Raw genomic sequence first — 20418 nt, 5'->3', positions numbered from 1 at the left:
GTGCTGAAATGTGAAAAATGACATTCAAAAGAGGTGTGTACAAAATGTATACAACATAAGATTATATAAGTGTCTCAATGAAAAGTACATTGTTCTTTCTTTTTTAAGCCTTATTCAGAACTCTTACCAACCACAGTGCCAACCTCAGAACCTCAGTACTACCACTTTTAGCAAAATTATTTTGTTTTACATTATTTGACATAAGAAACACACTAGGCTGGGCAAGTTTTCAGCCTGGCAGTGTTCTTAGGATATGCAATGTTTTTGCTACTTTATATTACTACCGGTATTGTCACACTAATTGACGTACTGATTTGTATCCTAATCTTAGTTTATCTGTCCTTAATATTATTTCTTTGCAGAATTACTGTATCTTACCTTTTTCTTTACATTTTAAAATTTTATTGTTTAAAGTGGTTAAGTGTAACAGAGGGCTGTGAGCCCTAACTTTGCCACAAATGTAAGCCAGGAATAAATAAAGAAATAAAAAATAATAAATGAAAAAAGAAAATATGCATTTGTTTTGATACTTTTGTTCACATATTCCATGTATCAGAAGTTACTATTAATAAAGCGATAAACTCTGAAGAATTTTTCTGTTGGCTGTATCAGAAGTTACTATTAATATAGCCATAAACTCTGCAGAATTTTTCTATTGGCTGAGTTACATAGATTTTTGTCTCTCCTGTTTTATTCATAAAATAGATTATACAATGCTTTTGTGGAGAGCCCTTCAGTTATCAATGAAGTCATTAATATAGAAGACAAAATAGGTCACCTACAAATCAGTCTTCTGTAGTAACAATAAGGTAACATTTGTAATGACATGTTAGATATAGCTATAACATATTAGTAGTGAATTTATGATGAAAGTAAAAGGTATTAAATTATATTACCTGTGATTTTGCAAATTCGACAACGTTATAGCTGACATTATTGAGCAGTGCTAGTGAATATGCAAGTAAGCCAGAGTCCTTATTACGCCACAGTTGGTCCAACATGTGTGCCAGTTCCAGTACACGACCTGCAGTATCTACAGATACAAGTACATTGCCATTGTTTCGCAATGTCTGAAGAATATTTGCTGTAAAATATAAGACAGAGTATTTGTTGCTTGTAATTCAGATCCAAATGAAATTTCATTGTTTGTTGTTCTGTTAAAAAAGGAGAAAAAAAAAAAAAACGAGTTATACCATTACTAATACAGCAAAATGACCTCATAATCTACAAATGGCAAAAATAACTAAACTTATGTCATAATAGTCCACATTTTCAATACTATATTATGCAATGTTTACATTACATTTCTAATCTGGGAACTAGTTTTTCATACTATTCACAACACCTTTCCTCAGCAGCCATCTGTTTTCCCACATCCTTCAGCCCCACCTTAACCCCACCCCCTCCCTCTCCCTTTGAATCTCATAACTGTTAGTATGAGGCACACAACAGGAGGCCACACACCACATGCCGCAACGTAAGGTCAGTCTCATATAACCTGTGCCATTGATTAGCACTCTCTCTCCTTCAGTTCATTAATTTTGTCTATCATTTATTCAGGTTAATTTCATGGACACCATATTGAACTGCGAACGTCTACCAGCTGCAAATTAAGGATGTGCCAGTTATTTAATCATATCTTCGTGTGCCGTCCTTGATTCAACCACTGACAATGTCCAACAGAGGAATTTTTTAGCATTTTCGTGATATTTTAACAACAAGCACTAATGGAACATTTTAACATGATGCAACACATTTTAGAGCCTGATTTTAATTTTGTCATATTTTACATGTTGTGCACATAGTTCATCTCGGATGTTTCTAACACTTTTTAATGTCATTTGTGTGTGTTTGTACATTTGTTTTAGTTACTGGATGTGTTTGTACAGTTTTGCATTAAGGCTGCTGATGGTCAGCCAAGGCCGAAACTAGTTCCTAGATTAGAAATGTAATGTAAACATTGCATAATACAGTATTGAAAAGGTGGACCATTACGACATGGTGATCACAATTCAATACGGATCAAAACCATGAAGTTTATACCCTATGATCATCTACATGTGACCGAGTGAGTTGGCTACGCGGTTCAAGTGTGAGCTTGCAGTCGAGACATAGTGAGTCTGAGCCCTACTGACAGCAGTCCTGAACATTGCATACCGTGGTTTCCCATTTTCACACCAAGAAAAATGCTGGGACTGTACCTTAATTTCGGCCATGGTCACTTCCTTTCCAGTCCTGTCCTATCACAGCATTGCCCTAAGACCAGCCTGAGTCAGTGTGCACTAAAAAAGTTTACAATATTCTAGTCGACTTTTTATTTTGTTGTGTGTATTTATCTACACTATACATTACGGAGGGTCTATAAAAAGAAAAAAACAACATACAATCAGCTATGCAAAGTCCGAGAATAAAAGATTGAAATAGTAAAAGAATTAATCTCCGAGAATGGATTACAGTGAAACCCCATTAGTGCGTTCCTCATTAACAAGTTTTCCCGATTAGCACGTCGTAAATTCAAACTCCCGACACTCATCGTATTACCTCTAATTAGAAATACCTCACTTATTAAGTCGCAAATTTTCGCTATTACTGTTTAGTATGATCACATTTTTCCTAGACCTGAAAATGTTACTGTATTTGTCATCCCTTGAGAAAGAAACATGATTTCCAACTTGGGTAAGAGCCGTCACCACAGCTGCGTAATTATAGGAAAAGGCCTTCTTGAACTTCAAAGGATAAGTTGCATTTTCCGGGAGAAAGCCATTAGCCTCAGGAATGTTCAGCTTTGCTTGCCGGTTAACAGCGAGATCGCTGAATAGCAGAGTGAGCCTGTTTGTGTTTTTATTTCGCATTCCATTCAGAAGGTAGAAATGTATTTTGTGCTTACAGTGAAGTGTGGTTAATATTTGTTGTGTAATACGACAGCCTATATCTGGATTAGGAACATAATCGTGTAAAACTGACTAGTGCGGTGCAGATATTTCAGGTTCCCTATGGAAATCAACATCTGTATCATCTGACGGCCAGGCAGGCATTAATTTTTGAAAATGAGACAAAGTCTGCCGTAGTGCAATGGCACTGCCGGTGGCTCCAAGTAGCCTATGCAGTGGCTTTCACGATATGCACTAGCCATGCATCTTGGTAGGTGTGCTATTTACCAACTGACAAGCCCAACTTAGCACACTGGGGCGAAACGCTGGCTAGTAGGAATGAGTTAGCTGGAAAATTTATAACGTCCGATAATGGATCAAATATATTGGTATTATAAATTTACTCATTCAGGACAAATATTTCAGGTTCCCTATAGGAATCAACATTTGTAACATACCACTTAGCCGAGCAGCTCGTCTCCTTTCTCCCAAGTCCTCCCAGCCCAAACTTTGCAACATAACGCTACTCTTTTGTCGGAAATCACCCAGAACAAATCGAGCTGCTTTTCTTTGGATTTTGTTCTGTTCTTGAATGAAGTAATCCTGGTGAGGGTCCCATACACTGGAACCATACTCTAGTTGGGGGTTTACCAGAGACTTATATCCCTCTCTTTTACATCCTTACTACAACCCCTAAATACCCTCATAACCATGTGCAGAGATCTGTACCCTTTATTTACAATCCCATTTATGTGATTTCTCCAAAGAAGATCTTTCCTTATATTAACACCTAGATACTTACAATGATCCCCAAAAGGAACTTTCACCCTATCAACGCAGTAATTAAAACGGAGGAGGACTTTTCCTATTTGTGAAACTAAAAAACCTGACTTTTAACCCCGTTTATCATCATAGCATTACCTACTGTCCATCTCACAACATTACTGACGTCATTTTGCAGCTGCTCACAATCTGTAACTTAACTATTACTCTGCACAAAATAACATCAGCAAAAAGCCTTATCTCTGATTCCACTTTACTCATATCATTTATAAATATAAGAAAATATAAAGGTCCAATAATACTGCTTTGAATTCCCCTCTTAATTATTACAGCGTCAGATAAAGATTCACCTACTCTAATTCTCTGAGTTATATTTTCTAGAAATATAGCCACCCATTCAGTCACTTTTTTGTTTAGTCCAATTGCACTCATTTTGCCAGTAGTCTCCCATGATCTACCCTATCAAATGCCTTAGATAAGTCAATCGCGATACAGTCCATTTGACCTCCTGAATCCAAGATATCTGCTATATCTTGCTGGAATCCTACAAGTTGAGCTTCAGTGGAATAACCTTTCCTAAAACCGAGTTGCCTTCTATCGAACCAGTTATTAATTTCACAAACATGTCTAATATAATCAGAAAGAATGCCTTCCCAAAGCTTACATACAATGCATGTCAAACTTACTGGCCTGTAATTTTCAGCTTTATGTCTATCACCCTTTCCTTTATACACAGGGGCTACTATAGCAATTCTCCATTCATCTGGTATAGCTCCTCCGACCAAACAATAATCAAATAAGTACTTCAGATATGGTACTATATCCCAACCCATTGTCTTTAGTATATCCCCAGAAATCTTATCATTTCCAGCCGCTTTTCTAGTTTTCAAATTTTGTGTCTTATTGTAAATGTCATTGTTATCATAGGTAAATTTTAATACTTCTTTAGTATTAGTCACTTCCTCTATCTGCACATTAACCTTGTAACCAACAATCTTTACATACTGCTGACTGAATACTTTTGAAGATCCTCTCATACACACTCCCTTTGTTCATTAATGATTCCCAGAATGTCCTTCTTGGAACATGTTTCCGCCTTAAAGTACCTATACATACCCTTCCATTTTTCACTAAAATTTGTATGACTGCCAATCATTCTTTATTCTTTATTTTTTCTCCAGATCTACAGTATTTCTACCTTATTGATCCATTAATGGAGAAAAAAAATAATAGTGCCCAACCTAGTCAGGCATTATCTAAGATACACATAGAACAGATTCTCATAAAATAACTAAAATAGCATTAAATGAATTACTGCCAATTGGCCTACGGGCATCTCCCCTTGGAGAACCGCTAGCCATGTTAGTGCAACAATTTAAATGAACATAAGGCAAAGAGGCAAAAATAACAAAGGCAAATACATACATACATACATACATACATACATACATACATACATACATACATACATACATACATACATACATTATCATTATAGACTGTTATGCCTTTCAGCGTTCAGTCTGCAAGACTCTGAGAATTTACTACACGTTGCCACAATCCTCGAATTGCAACTAGTGTTGTGGCCTAATTTAGTTCTATACCTCTTATCTTTAAATCGTTAGAAACCGAGTCTAACCATCGTCGCCTTGGTCTACCTCTACTTCTTTTACCCTCCATAGCAGAGTCCATTATTCTCCTAGGTAACCTATCCTCCTCCATTCGCCTCACATGACCCCACCACCGAAGCCGGTTTATGCGTACAGCTTCATCCATCAAGTTCATTCCTAAATTAGCCTTTATCTCCTCATTCCAAGTACCCTCCTGCCATTGTTCCCACCTGTTTGTCCCAGCAATCATTCTTGCTACTTTCATGTCTGTTACTTCTAACTTATGAATAAGGTATCCTGAGTCCACACAGCTTTTGCTCCCGTAAAGCAAAGTTGGTCTGAAAACAGACCGATGTAAACATAGTTTCGTCTGGGAGCTGACTTCCTTCTTACAGAATACTGTTGATCGCAGCTGAGAGCTCACTGCATTAGCTTTACGACACCTTGATTCAATCTCACTTACTATATTACCATCCTGGGAGAACACACAACCTAAGTACTTGAAATTATCGACCTGTTCTAGCTTTGTATCACCAATCTGACATTCAATTCTGTTGAATTTCTTGCCTAAGGCAAATGACAAAATAAAATGAACTAAGGCAGAACAGCACTTCGACCTCTTGTTGAAACAAGGCCACTCATACGGGGGACAAAGTCCTCCATCACCTCGCCTGACTGACACAGCAAGACCTTACATTCCACACCCACCTCTCCTCACTGAATCTACTATCACTTGCTGAACAGTCATCACGTTGCATTACTGCTGAGTTGTGACCTTCATTACCTTCCTGTTTCCACTTGGTACTTATAATAACATTTGACCTCTACGTAAGATTACACTTAATCACTATGCCATCTCCCTTCTGTATATAATACTCCTTACAAATGTAATTTGGATCTATTACCCGATCACATCAATCAAGACTACACTGAACCATTTGGTGCACTATACTTTTCCAATAACCAGAATGATCAACTTCCACTCCAATTACCATACCCATCCTTTAAGCATCACTTCACATCTACAGCCACCACGTTTACATACCGATCCACCATTACTTTCTAAAAGCATATACCCTTAAATTATCCTTAGCTTGCTAATACACACTTGCCATTTCTACATATGCAACTGTACACACTTATATTATTATGTGCCCTCTACTTTTCCAATAACCATAATACTCACACTCCACTTCCACTCAAAATAGGCAACATTTCGTATCAACAACCACCACCTTTATATACCAATCCACCATTAGCTTGCTGAAAGTATATTCTCTTAGAATACCATTTGATTTCTAATAAACAACTTGCCCTTCAAACATATACACTGACTGACAGAGCAAATGCAACACCAAGAAGGAGTGGTCAGAACTTTATGCCAATTGCAGGGTAGACTGACGTCACTGAGGTATGCTCATGATGTGAAATGCGCCACTGTGCTGCGCACGTAGCAAACGATAAATGGGACACGGCATTGGCGAATGGCCCACTTCGTACCGTGATTTCTCAGCCGACAGTCATTGTAGAACGTGTTGTCGTGTGCCACAGGACACGTGTATAGCTAAGAATGCCAGGCCGCCGTCAACGGAGGCATTTCCAGCAGACAGACGACTTTACGAGGGGTATGGTGATCGGGCTGAGAAGGGCAGGTTGGTCGCTTCGTCAAATCAAATCACAGCCGATACCCATAGGGATGTGTCCACAGTGCAGCGCCTGTGGCGAAGATGGTTGGCGCAGGGACATGTGGCACGTGCGAGGGGTCCAGGCGCAGCCCGAGTGACGTCAGCACGCGAGGATCGGCGCATCCGCCGCCAAGCGGTGGCAGCCCCGCACGCCACGTCAACCGCCATTCTTCAGCACGTGCAAGACACCCTGGCTGTTCCAATATCGACCAGAACAATTTCCCGTCGATTGGTTGAAGGAGGCCTGCACTCCCGGCGTCCGCTCAGAAGACTACCATTGACTCCACAGCATAGACATGCACGCCTGGCATGGTGCCGGGCTAGAGCGACTTGGATGAGGGAATGGCGGAACGTCGTGTTCTCCGATGAGTCACGCTTCTGTTCTGTCAGTGATAGTCACCGCAGACGAGTGTGGCGTCGGCGTGGAGAAAGGTCAAATCCGGCAGTAACTGTGGAGCGCCCTACCGCTAGACAACGCGGCATCATGGTTTGGGGCGCTATTGCGTATGATTCCACGTCACCTCTAGTGCGTATTCAAGGCATGTTAAATGCCCACCGCTACGTGCAGCATGTGCTGCGGCCGGTGGCACTCCCGTACCTTCAGGGGCTGCCCAATGCTCTGTTTCAGCAGGATAATGCCCGCCCACACACTGCTCGCATCTCCCAACAGGCTCTACGAGGTGTACAGATGCTTCCGTGGCCAGCGTACTCTCCGGATCTCTCACCAATCGAACACGTGTGGGATCTTAAAAATTAAATAACTGGAAAGGAGGTTCAACCTATTCAATACTCAAAAGAAAGAAACGTAGCAATCACATTTCTATTTGAATGGGACCGGTTTCGACCTTAGTCTAGGTCATCATCAGCCACCGGGAGCTGGCGGCTTTCTTCTACAGATCTGTTCGTCTGCGAATTCAAGCCTTTTTGATCTTCGCAAGTTGATTGTTAATGTTGTGACTTTGTGCAGAACATAATGTGATGTCGTGTCTTTGTGCCTAACAGAGTGAAAAACTGACCTACAACATTCTTAAACATTTTACATGTTTTTTATGGCTGATGATGACCTAGACTAAGGTCGAAACCGGTCCCATTCAAATAGAAATGTGATTGCTACGTTTCTTTCTTTTGAGTATTGAATAGGTTGAACCTCCTTTCCAGTTATTTAATTTTTAACATCAATAATTTCAATACGGAACAATGAAATTTTTATCTTTAAATACGTGTGGGATCTCATTGGACGCCGTTTGCAAACTCTGCCCCAGCCTCGTACGGACGACCAACTGTGGCAAATGGTTGACAGAGAATGGAGAACCATCCCTCAGGACACCATCCGCACTCTTATTGACTCTGTACCTCGACGTGTTTCTGCGTGCATCGCCGCTCGCGGTGGTCCTACATCCTACTGAGTCGATGCCGTGCGCACTGTGTAACCTGCATATCGGTTTGAAATAAACATCAATTATTCGTCCGTGCCGTCTCTGTTTTTTTCCCAACTTTCATCCCTTTCGAACCACTCCTTCCTGGTGTTGCATTTGCACTGTCAGTCAGTGTACAACCATAAATAATTACTAATTTCAACCCTTCATTTCACTCACTATATACCACCATTTCAACCTCTTATTCCACCACTTTTAACCATGATTTTTCCTCATAAACGTGTATTACTTCCTCGCATCACTCCCACTACTTTCTACACATACATATGCAACTGTACACACTTATATTATGTGCCCTCTACTTTTCCAGTAACCATAATAATCACACTCCACTTCCATATTTTAAGCATCATTTCGTATTGACAACCAACCACTTTTATATACCAATCCACCATTAACTTGCTTAAAGTATATTCTCTTAAAATAAAATTTGTTTGCTAATAAACAAATTGCCCTTCAAACATATACAACCAAACACAATACCGACACACTCATGACTGCCATTTAAACTTCATTCCTCTCTCATTCTCTATCTATTGTGGCTCTCATAAATAATCACTTTCACAAACCACCAAATCAACCCCTTACAAATAACCCTACATCCATCATTATCTTGCCTCCTCTTGTCAGTTTTTAATGATAATATCACATACTCTATAACTTCCTCCTTCTTAACAACCGAACCATCTTTCCTTATTAACAATCACTCCATTATCTCAAACTTTCAACTTTCTTGTTACTCACTATAAACATACATATCACCAAATCTCTCCACCTTCAGCACTTTACCAACTGTACTCCACTCACCTTCCAACTATATCCTTTTCACCTTTCATTAAATATCATCATTCTTTACGCTCCACCGACACCAACTCCTAATCAACCTCCACATTCAATTATACCACCTCCTCTTACTCCTTCAATAATTACCATACCATCTCTTTAATTTAATCACTCTTATCTCAACTACACCACCAAATCTATCTCTTTCAAATGACAATACAATTCCATCATAAATTTACTTCCTCAACTAACATAAAAACTCTACCACTTAACATAATCACTCTCACATGTCACCAAATCAACCCCTTATGAATAATAATCCACTTTAACTATCTTTCCTTATAATAGCACCATGATTTCAACCCCTATTCCCTTACTTACTAACTTTTTAGGGTTTTTACTTCTTGTGACTCTACCTTCTTCATTTTTCTTCATCCCCCACATGTCCCGTAAACTCCTGCTTCTCCCGTGGCTCAAAAACAGCTCTATTCTCTGCATGGTTTCTGCTGCTCTTACCTCTTCCCTCTGCACATCCATTCCTTCACTGCATTCGCCTCGACTTTCTTCTTCACTGTCTATGTCTGTACCGGTATTCCTAAGCCGCCCTATTTTCACCCCGTTATCTACTGCACTTTCTTGTTCACTATGTACGATCACACTTTCACCATGCACATCTCCCTGCCTTACCTCACTTAACTTCCTACTCCCCTTGGTTGTTTCCTTATAACAGTGTCCATTTTCTCCAAGGCTGCTGACCATAACTTGCCTTTCTTCCACTCTCTTCCCCATTTCTTCTTCTTCATATTTTCTTCTAAATCCCATAGTTTCGTCACTGGCCAAAACCTAGTCCACTGGCCATTGGATACCACTAGATACATAAACATACATACATATCCCAAGTCGTTCCATCTTAAGCGATGGGTCGGCAAACAAGGCTTCTCCACCAGTTGCGGTCCCTGAACTTCTCTCCTTCTTCAATGCTTTCCAAAGTATGTCCTCTCTGTTGAATGTCAATCTTCACCATGTCCTTGTACCTGAGTCTTGGTCGCCCTCTTGGTCTTTTGTCTTCAAGCTTTAGATCGTACATTTTTTTTGGTAATCTGTTATCACCCATGCGTCGCATATGTCCATACCATCTCAGTCGCTGCACTGTTATTTTGTCCTGCAGTCTTACAACTTGAGCCTGCTTGCGGATTTCCTCATTATGGACTCTGTCCCTCCGTGTTTTGCCGATTATGCTACGGACAAATTTCATTTCTGCTGCCTGGATTCTACTAACATCTTTGTTTCTCATGGTCCATGTTTCGCAACCATAGGTCAGGACTGGTACGTAATAAGTTTCATATATGACTCTCTTACATTTTGTTGGTATTTTCTTGTTCCATATTATGTCTTTAACTATTTTGTAAAAGTTGCTACCTGCCTGAATTCTGTGGGAAATTTCCTTATCTATAGAACCAGTATCAGAGATAACACTTCCAAGATATTTGAATTGATCGTTCATCTGTAGCTGTTTCCCCTCCATTTCAATGTGTCCCATTGGTTGCCCGTACCTCTTCATGACCATAACCTCACTTTTCTCTTGGCTGAAGATGAGTCCATATTCTTTAGCAGATTCTGCCCAGAAGTTTATTTGTCCTTGAAGATCTTCTTTAGAGTCTCCCCACAAGCATGTATCATCAGCGAACAATATAACTTTCATTTTCTTACCTCCAATGGTTTGGTGAACTTTTCTCTGAATCACAACAGAGAAATGGGAAAGTTAATATCCACCTTTTCAATACAATATATTACATGAAGGTTTACATTTAAAACATCACATTTATTTACATTTGGTACCGGTTTCGACAATGTTTGATGTCATCATCAGCCAGGACATCTATACAAAGATATATTACATTAATCGTGACTCCTACAGTAATATTACATTAATAGTATTGAATATAAACATGAATATAATTATATAATTATATATTATATATAATTGTCTAAACACCCTCCTTATTACCTCCAAATCTTCCCAGCTCCTGTTGCCATTGGGAGTCGGTCCGGGGTTTACTTCCACACCCCCTATGACTAGCAATAACATAATCACCTTTGCCACCATTATCATCTCACACTTCAATCTTGATTCCACTTCACCTCCTTCACTCCTGGCTGTTTCCTTCTTCCCTCGCCCCTGTCAACTTCCGATAACTGCCCGATATTGATCTACACCAATCATCCTCCTCTTCACACCCGTCTTCCTTCTTCCACGCACCGCTCGTACTCCACTCCCGCTTTACCGGCACACCCGACTCAGCACGTCTACATCTGCTGAGTGTCTAGGTAAGACTGGACTGCCAATTATGCTTGCCATCATGTTATCCTTAGCTGGCTTCTTTGCTAGATTCAATTTCCTAGCAAATTCCTTCAATTTCTCCTTATTTCCACAGCCATTTCTAACTCTATTTCTTTCCAACCTGCACCTCCTTCTTAGTCTCTTTACTTCTCTGTTATAATATAGTGGATCTTTACCATTCCTCACCACCTTTAATAATAATAATAATAATAATAATAATAATAATAATAATAATAATAATAATGTTATTTGCTTTACGTCCCACTGCCTAATCTTTTACGGTTTTTGGAGATGCCGAGATGCCGGAATTTAGTCCCGCAGGAGTTCTTTTACGTGCCAGTAAATCTACCGACATGAGGCGGACGTATTTGAGCACCTTCAAATACCACCGGACTGAGCCAGGATCGAACCTGCCAAGTTAGGGTCAGAAGGCCAGCGCCTTAACCGTCTGAACCACTCAGCCCGGCCTTACCACCTTTAAAAGGTACAAACCTGTTTACACCTTCCTCAACAATTGCTTTTATACCTATCCCAGAGTCTGTTTACAATTTTATTTACCGTTTTCCACCGATCATAGTTACACTCTAAAAGCTCCCTACTGCCTAGTAGTCCTAATTTTAATACCTTACTTTCTATCACATTTATTTTTAACTATGGCACAAACAGCTTCGTGATCACTAATACCATCTACTACTTCGGTTTCTCTATAGAGCTCATCTGGTTTTACCAGCACCATATCCAGAATATTCTTCCCTCTAATTGGTTCCATCACTTTTTGAATCAGCTGCCCTTCCTATATTAGCTTCTTTGTTTTAGAAAAAGTGTGATCTGCAATAATATTTTGATATTTTTGTTGGCCCCTGTGCACATGTTTTCATATTTGTTGTCTAGTGTTTTTCATACGTTTCAGCGTACTTGTTATTTTATAATCCCCACTGGAAAAGGTTTTCATATTTGTTCTTTTGTGTTTTTCACACGTTTTAATACTTTCGTCTCATCTTTAGAAAGGGTAGATAGGCCTATAATTTTCACTGTAACCGCGGATACACGACGTAAAATGCCCTCATGTTGGAAAAAGTCATATCTAGTGTTTCCATATACCTGCTGGATAGTTTTTATTCGTATATTCATTAGTACGTTTTCTTGCTTAACACGTTCTTTTTTCCTTGTCCCCTGCAGAAACGTCTTCATGAGGTTTCACTGTAGTTCGAATGCTGTGGAATGCAAAGCAATGGAATCCAAGAAAAATAAACTTGAACTGGCCTTCCAACAACAAAAGATACATACAACAAGAAATACCTTTCATGGGGGTAGAAAATTAAACATTACAAAACAGTGATTAAACCAGAAGCACTATATGCATGAATTTCAAAGGCCAGATGGAGAAACTTGAACTAAAAGAAAGGAAAATTTTAAGAAAGATCATAGGACCAAACTTTTAGGATAACAACACAATATACATCAAGAATGAAACACACTACAAGAAAACTGAAAAACTCTCAGATAATATGCGGGAAAAAAAGGATAAATTTTACGGTCATCGTCTCACAATGTACTCTAATAGATTAACCAAACAAATCTTTGACTTTTTCCATAACTGTAAAACAAAACCCAACTGGTTTAAAGAAACTGAAATAGACCTAGTAGAATTAAAAATTACAGAAAATTCACTATTTGAACTTCAGTAATAACGAAAGATGAAAATACAAGGTTCCAAGACAAATTTACATTAAAAGCCAAACCTATTATATCGGAAGACGAAACGAAGATCAGAAATAATGAAGAAATACTGGGCACTAAGAAAAGAACAACACATAGAGAAATGACTGATTCAATGTACCCCAAAGGTGAAACGAAAGAATAATAATACAGCTACGCAAAAGCAACAGAAACTCAGTAAAAGCACACAGCTGGTAATGTTGAATTTGACACAAAATAATCATTCACTGTGTGGCAGACATACAATGAACAGACGTGTTGGGACTTGAGGCATGATGCTTAACCCGCGAGTGGTCGCTAGCCGAAATGTAACGTGAGTGGTCGCGCATGAGACTTTCTCTCACATTAAAATAAACATGACTTAATTCACAGTTTTGTGGGGCGTAAGGCTGAAACTTACAACTGAAATGAAACGCAGGTTCTACCTTATATATTTTAGATATAAATGAAATGATTAGCTGTGTGAGAGAGAGAGATATGGCGTATGGCTTTTAGTGCCGGGCGTGTCCGAGGACAAGTTCGACACGCGAGATGCAGGTCTTTTGATTTGACACCCATAGGCGACCTGCGCGTCATGATGAGGATGAAATGACGATGAAGATGACACATACACCCAGCACCCATGTAGCGAAATTAACCAATTAAGGTTAAAATTCCCGACCCCGCCGGGAATCGAACCCGGGACTTCTGTGACCAAAGGCCAGCATGCTAACCATTTAGCCATGGAGCTGGAGATGATTAAACGTTTATTAAAGACACAAATTACTACTTAAAATAACATACTGAATGTACATAAAAATAACTTCCGTCCTGAAGTTGTAAAAAAACAAAATCTCACACATACATTATATCTAGTAATATTTACGTACAAAGCAAGGTTTCTGAACACAATAACATTTTCAGAGACAAGAAATGCTCATAATACAAATACTAACGCGTATAACAGGAGTAAGTTTCCCGCTCCACTTCAAAATTAACACCAACGTCATTAGTCGCGCGATGAGAGAATCTCTCACGCAGCGCGCACGGACACATAGGAACCTTTGTTCTGACTAGGGGAGGGGGTGCTTACCCTTCAAATGTGAATTGCTCTACTCATGAAAGTTATAAACTCAGCTAGACGAGGGAACAGCCACCTCCCTTTCATCACTGTGAAGTAATATCACAATAAAAAATAATGTGAGACAAAATCTCGTATAGCGACCACTCGTGGGTAAAAACAAGACAAGGCATACTCACACCCCAGAATCAAACTTCTTTTGGGGGCAGATTATCAGATTATCACACTCTTGTATAGCAGCTTCAGTCAGTGAATGAATGTTAGCATGACAACTAGGACAGTAGGTAATTGCTCTCTTCAATTCATGACAAACTTGTTTCACACAGTTCATGTACACAAAATATGTGATCACACCATTCGCTGTATGCCATACATCTCAAGGAACTGAGTGACCATGCTGCTTATATTATATATAAAATAAAATAGTATTTAACCCTTATAAGGACCAACTGACAATAAGTCATAAATGGCTGCCTCTGTGAAAAAGACCTTTTAATATTATTGATGTTATATACTGCTAAAGGCTGCACTGGCTAGAAAAGACTATTTGGCGATATTCTGTTAATAAAATAAATGTAAAACGTGTATTGAAATAGTCTTATTCACAATATCTTTTTTTTTTCATTTCTTGTGGGGAAAAAAGTGGTTTTCTCAACATTTTGGAAGAAAATCATATTGATATCTTAGTTACAGCCTATGTTGTGGATTGTTGAAAGGAAAATTAAATAGGCCTTGGTCGTTTTCACATAGTAAACAGCTGGTCTTTTTAGGAGTGCTCTTCTTAAATATACCTAGTCCTGGGGTTAATATGGTGAAGATATGATTAGAAGAAGCCTTTCAATTGTATATTCTGTGTGTTAATTAAATTACTCAATGATACAATGACTATTTTATTTAGATAAACACTGTGATCTTGAATATATTTTTAGAACTGAAATTTAGCATGTAAAATATCCATAATTTTTAACAGATTAAAAACTAAATAAACTGGTTACATATTAGGGGCGGGAGGCAGTGTGTGAGAGAAAGAAATTACTATTTTCCATTCTGTGCATATAGTTCTAGAAGGAAAACAAACTACATTAGATCCAGGATTAAATTAACCTATATACACCCAAGGTCACTGTGAAAGTGACGGATTGATCAAAAAAGCTAATTAGCAGCCTTCTCTGTGTTACCTTTCACTTGTAATCTTTAACAGAAACTAAATAATAAGTTATATTTCACAGGTAATTGTAGCTGTAAGGGGATAATATCCTCTATTTAACTAAAATCAGACGCAAAACGTAAAAAGTCTGATCCTTCAAAGAATGAAAGTCTAAGTTAGAAGAGAGCAAGAGTTCAGCAAGGGAGGTCTGACAGGAAAGATGAAAGTGAGGAGCCTGGCACAAGTAAATGGCCATAATGCCAGACTCAGCAAAGGGTTCCATTGTCACCCAACCACTCTTCCAAGCTGAAAGCGCTTGAGGAGTCACCCCATTTTGATCTCCTTTCACAAAAGGCAGTTTACACATGAATTTCTACACCCCCTTCCAGAGAGGAAAAATCACATTACACATCAAACAATTAAGCTGTATATGGATGATATATGAGTAAAGTGCAAATGTGAGTCTTTCATACTGAGATTTTCCAGTGCTTCAAATTTAAAAGATTTTTCACTTCTGGTTATTCTGGTTAGAAGTCATATCTTCATGGAAAAGGAAGAGGGGGTATGACATGGGCCATTCTATGCAGAAGTGGCTTCCATCAGCACCACGACCAAGTAACTGCTGCCTTGTTTGACATTTTGTTTCTTACAGTACAATAGTCTTAACAGATGCCAGACAGTCTGAATAATATTGGCATACATCTCTTGCACTTCAGCACTTGTAAATACTGAGTGACAGAGCTGCAATTCGATGCTCCAATTTTGAGCAGATGCGGCAAGCACCTAATAGACTGTCGTAACAAGAAAACCTAGAAAATACTGTAATTTAGTAATAAAACAGTAGTATGTTAGGTACATGTATAAGTTCATACTTAACGACCTTCTAACAAACCCAAGTTATTTCAGGAATCACTGAAGTCATCCTGCTTCATTTAGAATTTTAGCTGGGGTTTAAGACTGAATGCTCTTCTGATATTAGGTTATATTTCAGGGGAAAATTCTGCTTGCAGCCCCTAGGATTAAAATTTCAATCATCAGGGCAAAGGTCAGCAGCTCAGCCAATGAGGTAATCATGTATTCCTACAAGTTTGTATTAATTTAGCATTAAAAATTATTTTCCAACTTACTCATAAGTTTCTCATCTCTCGCCCTTCTACGAGCTTGCTGGTAAGTTGAATTATAACAGTCTGTAATGAGCAAGGAAGGTCTCTGAAGACGTTCAAGTTCACAGCCATTCAGATGTCTTTCCTTTTTGTGGTTAAAATCCATTGCGTAGACTATATCTTCTTCTCCAACTTTTATGATTTTCCAAATCGTACCACCAATCATATGTCCCGCTGGGAGTGGAGTTATTGTCAGCCCATATCCTTTACCTGCAGAAAGCAAAATCCTATGAGGCAATACAATACTAAGAAATACCATTCTTCTAATCAAATTATATTATTCCAAAAATTATACTGCACTTAAGACCCTTTTTAATATTAAACAAACATGAATGTATGAAAGATTTTCCACACTTTACGTTATTCAACTGGGTAGAGAAAAGTGAAAGGGGGGAGCAGGGGGGGGGGAACACACCAAATTCATTCGTTTGCATTTATACTACAATAGTGACATAATTTTTTCACTCTATAAAACATATTCAGTACCTGCAAAAGTAGGTAAATAACCACACCAATGAAAAACATGTGGAGTTTTATACAATAGTGCATAAAAATATGTAGTTATACAAGGGTGCTCAGAAAAATCACTTGTGATATGAAATGCACAATACTTGTTCGGTATAATCCATGAGCGATGAGTATGCCCAGAATATGCAAGACACACCAGTATGAATTACTGACAAAGTTTCAGAGTCTGTATAAGTGCACTGCAAACAGCAGGGTGAATGACACATTTAACTGGCTGTCAACTAGACTAGTCAGACTTCACAGTCAGATCATGTTGGGAACAATGGACACATGAAGGTACCCACATAGAGCAGACCTAATCTGAACCAAGAGGGAGGATCCAAAGTCTCGCCATTCAGAGACATCTGATAGTTTCACTGGAGCATATTATCTGTAACAGAAACATTTTACGGCAAATTTCCGATCTTTACACTTTTCTGCCATTAACATCTCAACATTCTTGGCTTCATCTGTGTGGTGTCAGCAGGGAGCAACAGACTGATACCAGATCATAACTTTGGGAGTAGATGATGACCATGCCAGAATTTGGAGGCCCATAGGTGAGCGCTATAAGACATCTCAATTGCCCTTACTATTGGCATGAGTCAGGGGAGCTACTGTATAGTATCAATGTTCATCACTGATTGTGAGACAAGGGTTATTGGCTGTACTTTGTAATGCTGAAGAAATCCTGTGCATTTACCTGATCGAGTGTCCAACAGCATCTGTAAATTGTGTGTAAATTTCTGTGTGATGGTGCCATATTTTAATGTAATGCAATCCACTGTAAACTGTAGTATTAAGGCATCTGAATAATTTAAGGTCTGTGTAAATTTTTATGTGATGGTGCCATATTTTAATGCAATGCACAATCCACTGTAAATTGTATTACAGCAGAAGTCTGCTATAGCGAGTACGTCATATAGCGATAACTTTATTATAACGACAGCTTTTTTCTGTCCCTTGAAATTTCCTATATTAAACAGTGTATTATCCTTCTGTAATAGCAAGAACCCTATCACTGATGCATCCTTTATTATGAGCAATTAAGCGTGCGTAATTTTTTCCATCATCAATATTTTATGCACTCCAACAGTTATATTGAATGTGATCGACCATCTTCGGTGTAGATTTTTCACTACGTGCACTAGCGAGCTCTCTCGCCGACATTTGAATTCGAAGACAATATCGGAGTCTATTAGTAATACTCGTTGACTGATGTTCTGTACTCACAATTTGAAATGAAAGAGAATATATTTTTGAAATAAATGCGTAAATAACGTGGCCGAAAGCGGTAGTTACCTCATTAGAAATAAAAGTTGAAGTACATGATCGCTTAATTTTAAAACTATGTACTGAAATTAAGCAAGAATGTGATACATCTCAAGATACGACGCAAAGTGGATGACTGATTTTTTAGTTTATTCAGTAAAGCCTCGTTACGCGTTTCTGCAGGGGACAAGGAAAAATAATGTGTTAAGCGAGGAAATGTACTACTGAATACACTAATAAAATATGTCCAACATGAATATATAAACACTTGATATGTTTTTTTCTGGCACGTGTGCATTTTATGTCACGTGTGTAGGGGTACAGAGAAAGATATAGGCTATCTACCGTTTCTGAAGATGCGATGAGAGTATTAAAAGACAACAGATTATATGAAAACCTTTTCCACTGGGGTTTATTAAATAAAAACAGTGTATTAAAAGGTGTATAAAATACCTGATAACAAATATAAAAACATTTGCAGTGGGGCCCCGTAAAAGTATCAACGCATTATTGCAGATCATTTAATGTAAAAAAATGTCGTTTTTGGCCTGTATTGAATCAAGATTTATATTAAGAAATATTGGTAAGTGGTTCCACCTATTCAATACTACAGATCACACTCTTTGGCCACAAATTATTTGGCAGTTAAACTTGCACAACTGCAAGTGAGAGAAATGACTTTGACTGGCATCTTGAAAGCGACGGTGCGAGTTTCAACATACGCACCACTGTTGAAAGATGCAGATGCCTGCCCACTTCCTGGATTTGTCATCGTTAATAAACAATTTCACGATTTTTTTCAGTATCTATAATGGGGCTACCACCAGAAAAATATGTACCACACTAGTGAATTTAACACAATTATGTTCCTAAACCTTACATAGTCTATCACGCGACAAATATTTGCTAGCCTTCACTGCATCACTCAACACAGAATATATTTCTAACTTCTGGATGGAATGCGAAATATAAGCACAAACAGGCTTACTGGATTATTCAGCAATATCAATGATTACTGGAGAGTAAAACTGAACTTTCCTGAGGATGGAATGCGAAATATAAGCACAAACAGGCTTACTGGATTATTCAGCAATATCAATGATTACTGGAGAGTAAAACTGAACTTTCCTGAGGCTAATGGCTTGTTTCCCGAAGTTATAATTTACTCTCTAAAGTTCTGGAATTCAAAGCAATTTCCCATTTTTGCGTAACTTTTTGTGACTTGCCTTCTGTGGCGAGGGCTCTAATGTGTGTTGTTCGCCATAAGACCATCTGTGTCGGTGCGACGTAAAACAAATAGCAAAACAAAAACCAAAATCTGTATTGGAAATCACATTCCTATCACAAGGGATGGTAAATAATTTCAGGGCTAGGAAAAATTCCATCCTACTGAGCAGTAATAATGAATTTTGTGACGGATAAATGAGGTATTTTAAAATAATTTAACACAAGGTGAATCGGGACTTCGAATTTACGACGTACTAAGCGAGAAATCGCCTTAATGAGGAACGCGCAGTAGAAGGTTAAACAGTATTTTCTCGCATCTGGTTAAATTTTGGAAAGGATATTCTCAAGTAATTTATAGCGAAAAGCTTATTACTCTGCTCATGCTTGAAATATGTTTTCATGATACATATGAAGTTAGGTTAGGTGACTCAGTTTGAATAAGAAAACTGAAAAGTTTGCCACAATAGCCACCAGAGTGATACTACTACAATTCTTCAGAATGAAACTGAACATCCGTGTTCTTGTTGTCTCAGAATTAGAAAAATAACTTAGGAGTAGGCCGCAGTAAGGAAATCGGCGAAAATGCAAGTTTTGAAAAAATAGATTGCCGTTACATACCAATTGTAACGTGTGTGGGGTTTTTCCCGACTTTACAATAAATCGGATATAACGACAATCCGCTATAGTGAGTAAATTTTTCGCCCTCATGAACTCTCGCTATAATGGACTTTTACTGTATTATGGCATCTGAATTATTTAAGGCATATGTGAATTTGTATATGACGGTGTTGTAATGTTAAGTTAGTAGTAAGCTC

At 38.5% G+C, this 20418-nt stretch overlaps 1 protein-coding gene across 1 annotated transcript in view; it reads right to left on the bottom strand.

Moving 5' to 3' along the window:
* The window catches only part of Cpsf100 (cleavage and polyadenylation specificity factor subunit 2), a 162673-nt gene that overhangs the window by 90136 nt on the left and 52119 nt on the right, over nucleotides 1-20418 (bottom strand). The window contains exons 5-6 of the mRNA XM_067156208.2: nucleotides 16562-16807; nucleotides 897-1084 (exon numbers count right to left, since the gene is read on the bottom strand). Of these exons, the coding sequence (XP_067012309.1) occupies nucleotides 897-1084; nucleotides 16562-16807 (434 nt within the window). The remainder of the gene's footprint in view (nucleotides 1-896; nucleotides 1085-16561; nucleotides 16808-20418) is intronic.

Source organism: Anabrus simplex, chromosome 1 (genome assembly GCF_040414725.1).
Source record: "Anabrus simplex isolate iqAnaSimp1 chromosome 1, ASM4041472v1, whole genome shotgun sequence".
NCBI lineage: Eukaryota > Metazoa > Arthropoda > Insecta > Orthoptera > Tettigoniidae > Anabrus > Anabrus simplex.
Note: the sequence above shows the minus strand (reverse complement) of the source record. Positions and strands in the feature narration are given on the sequence as shown.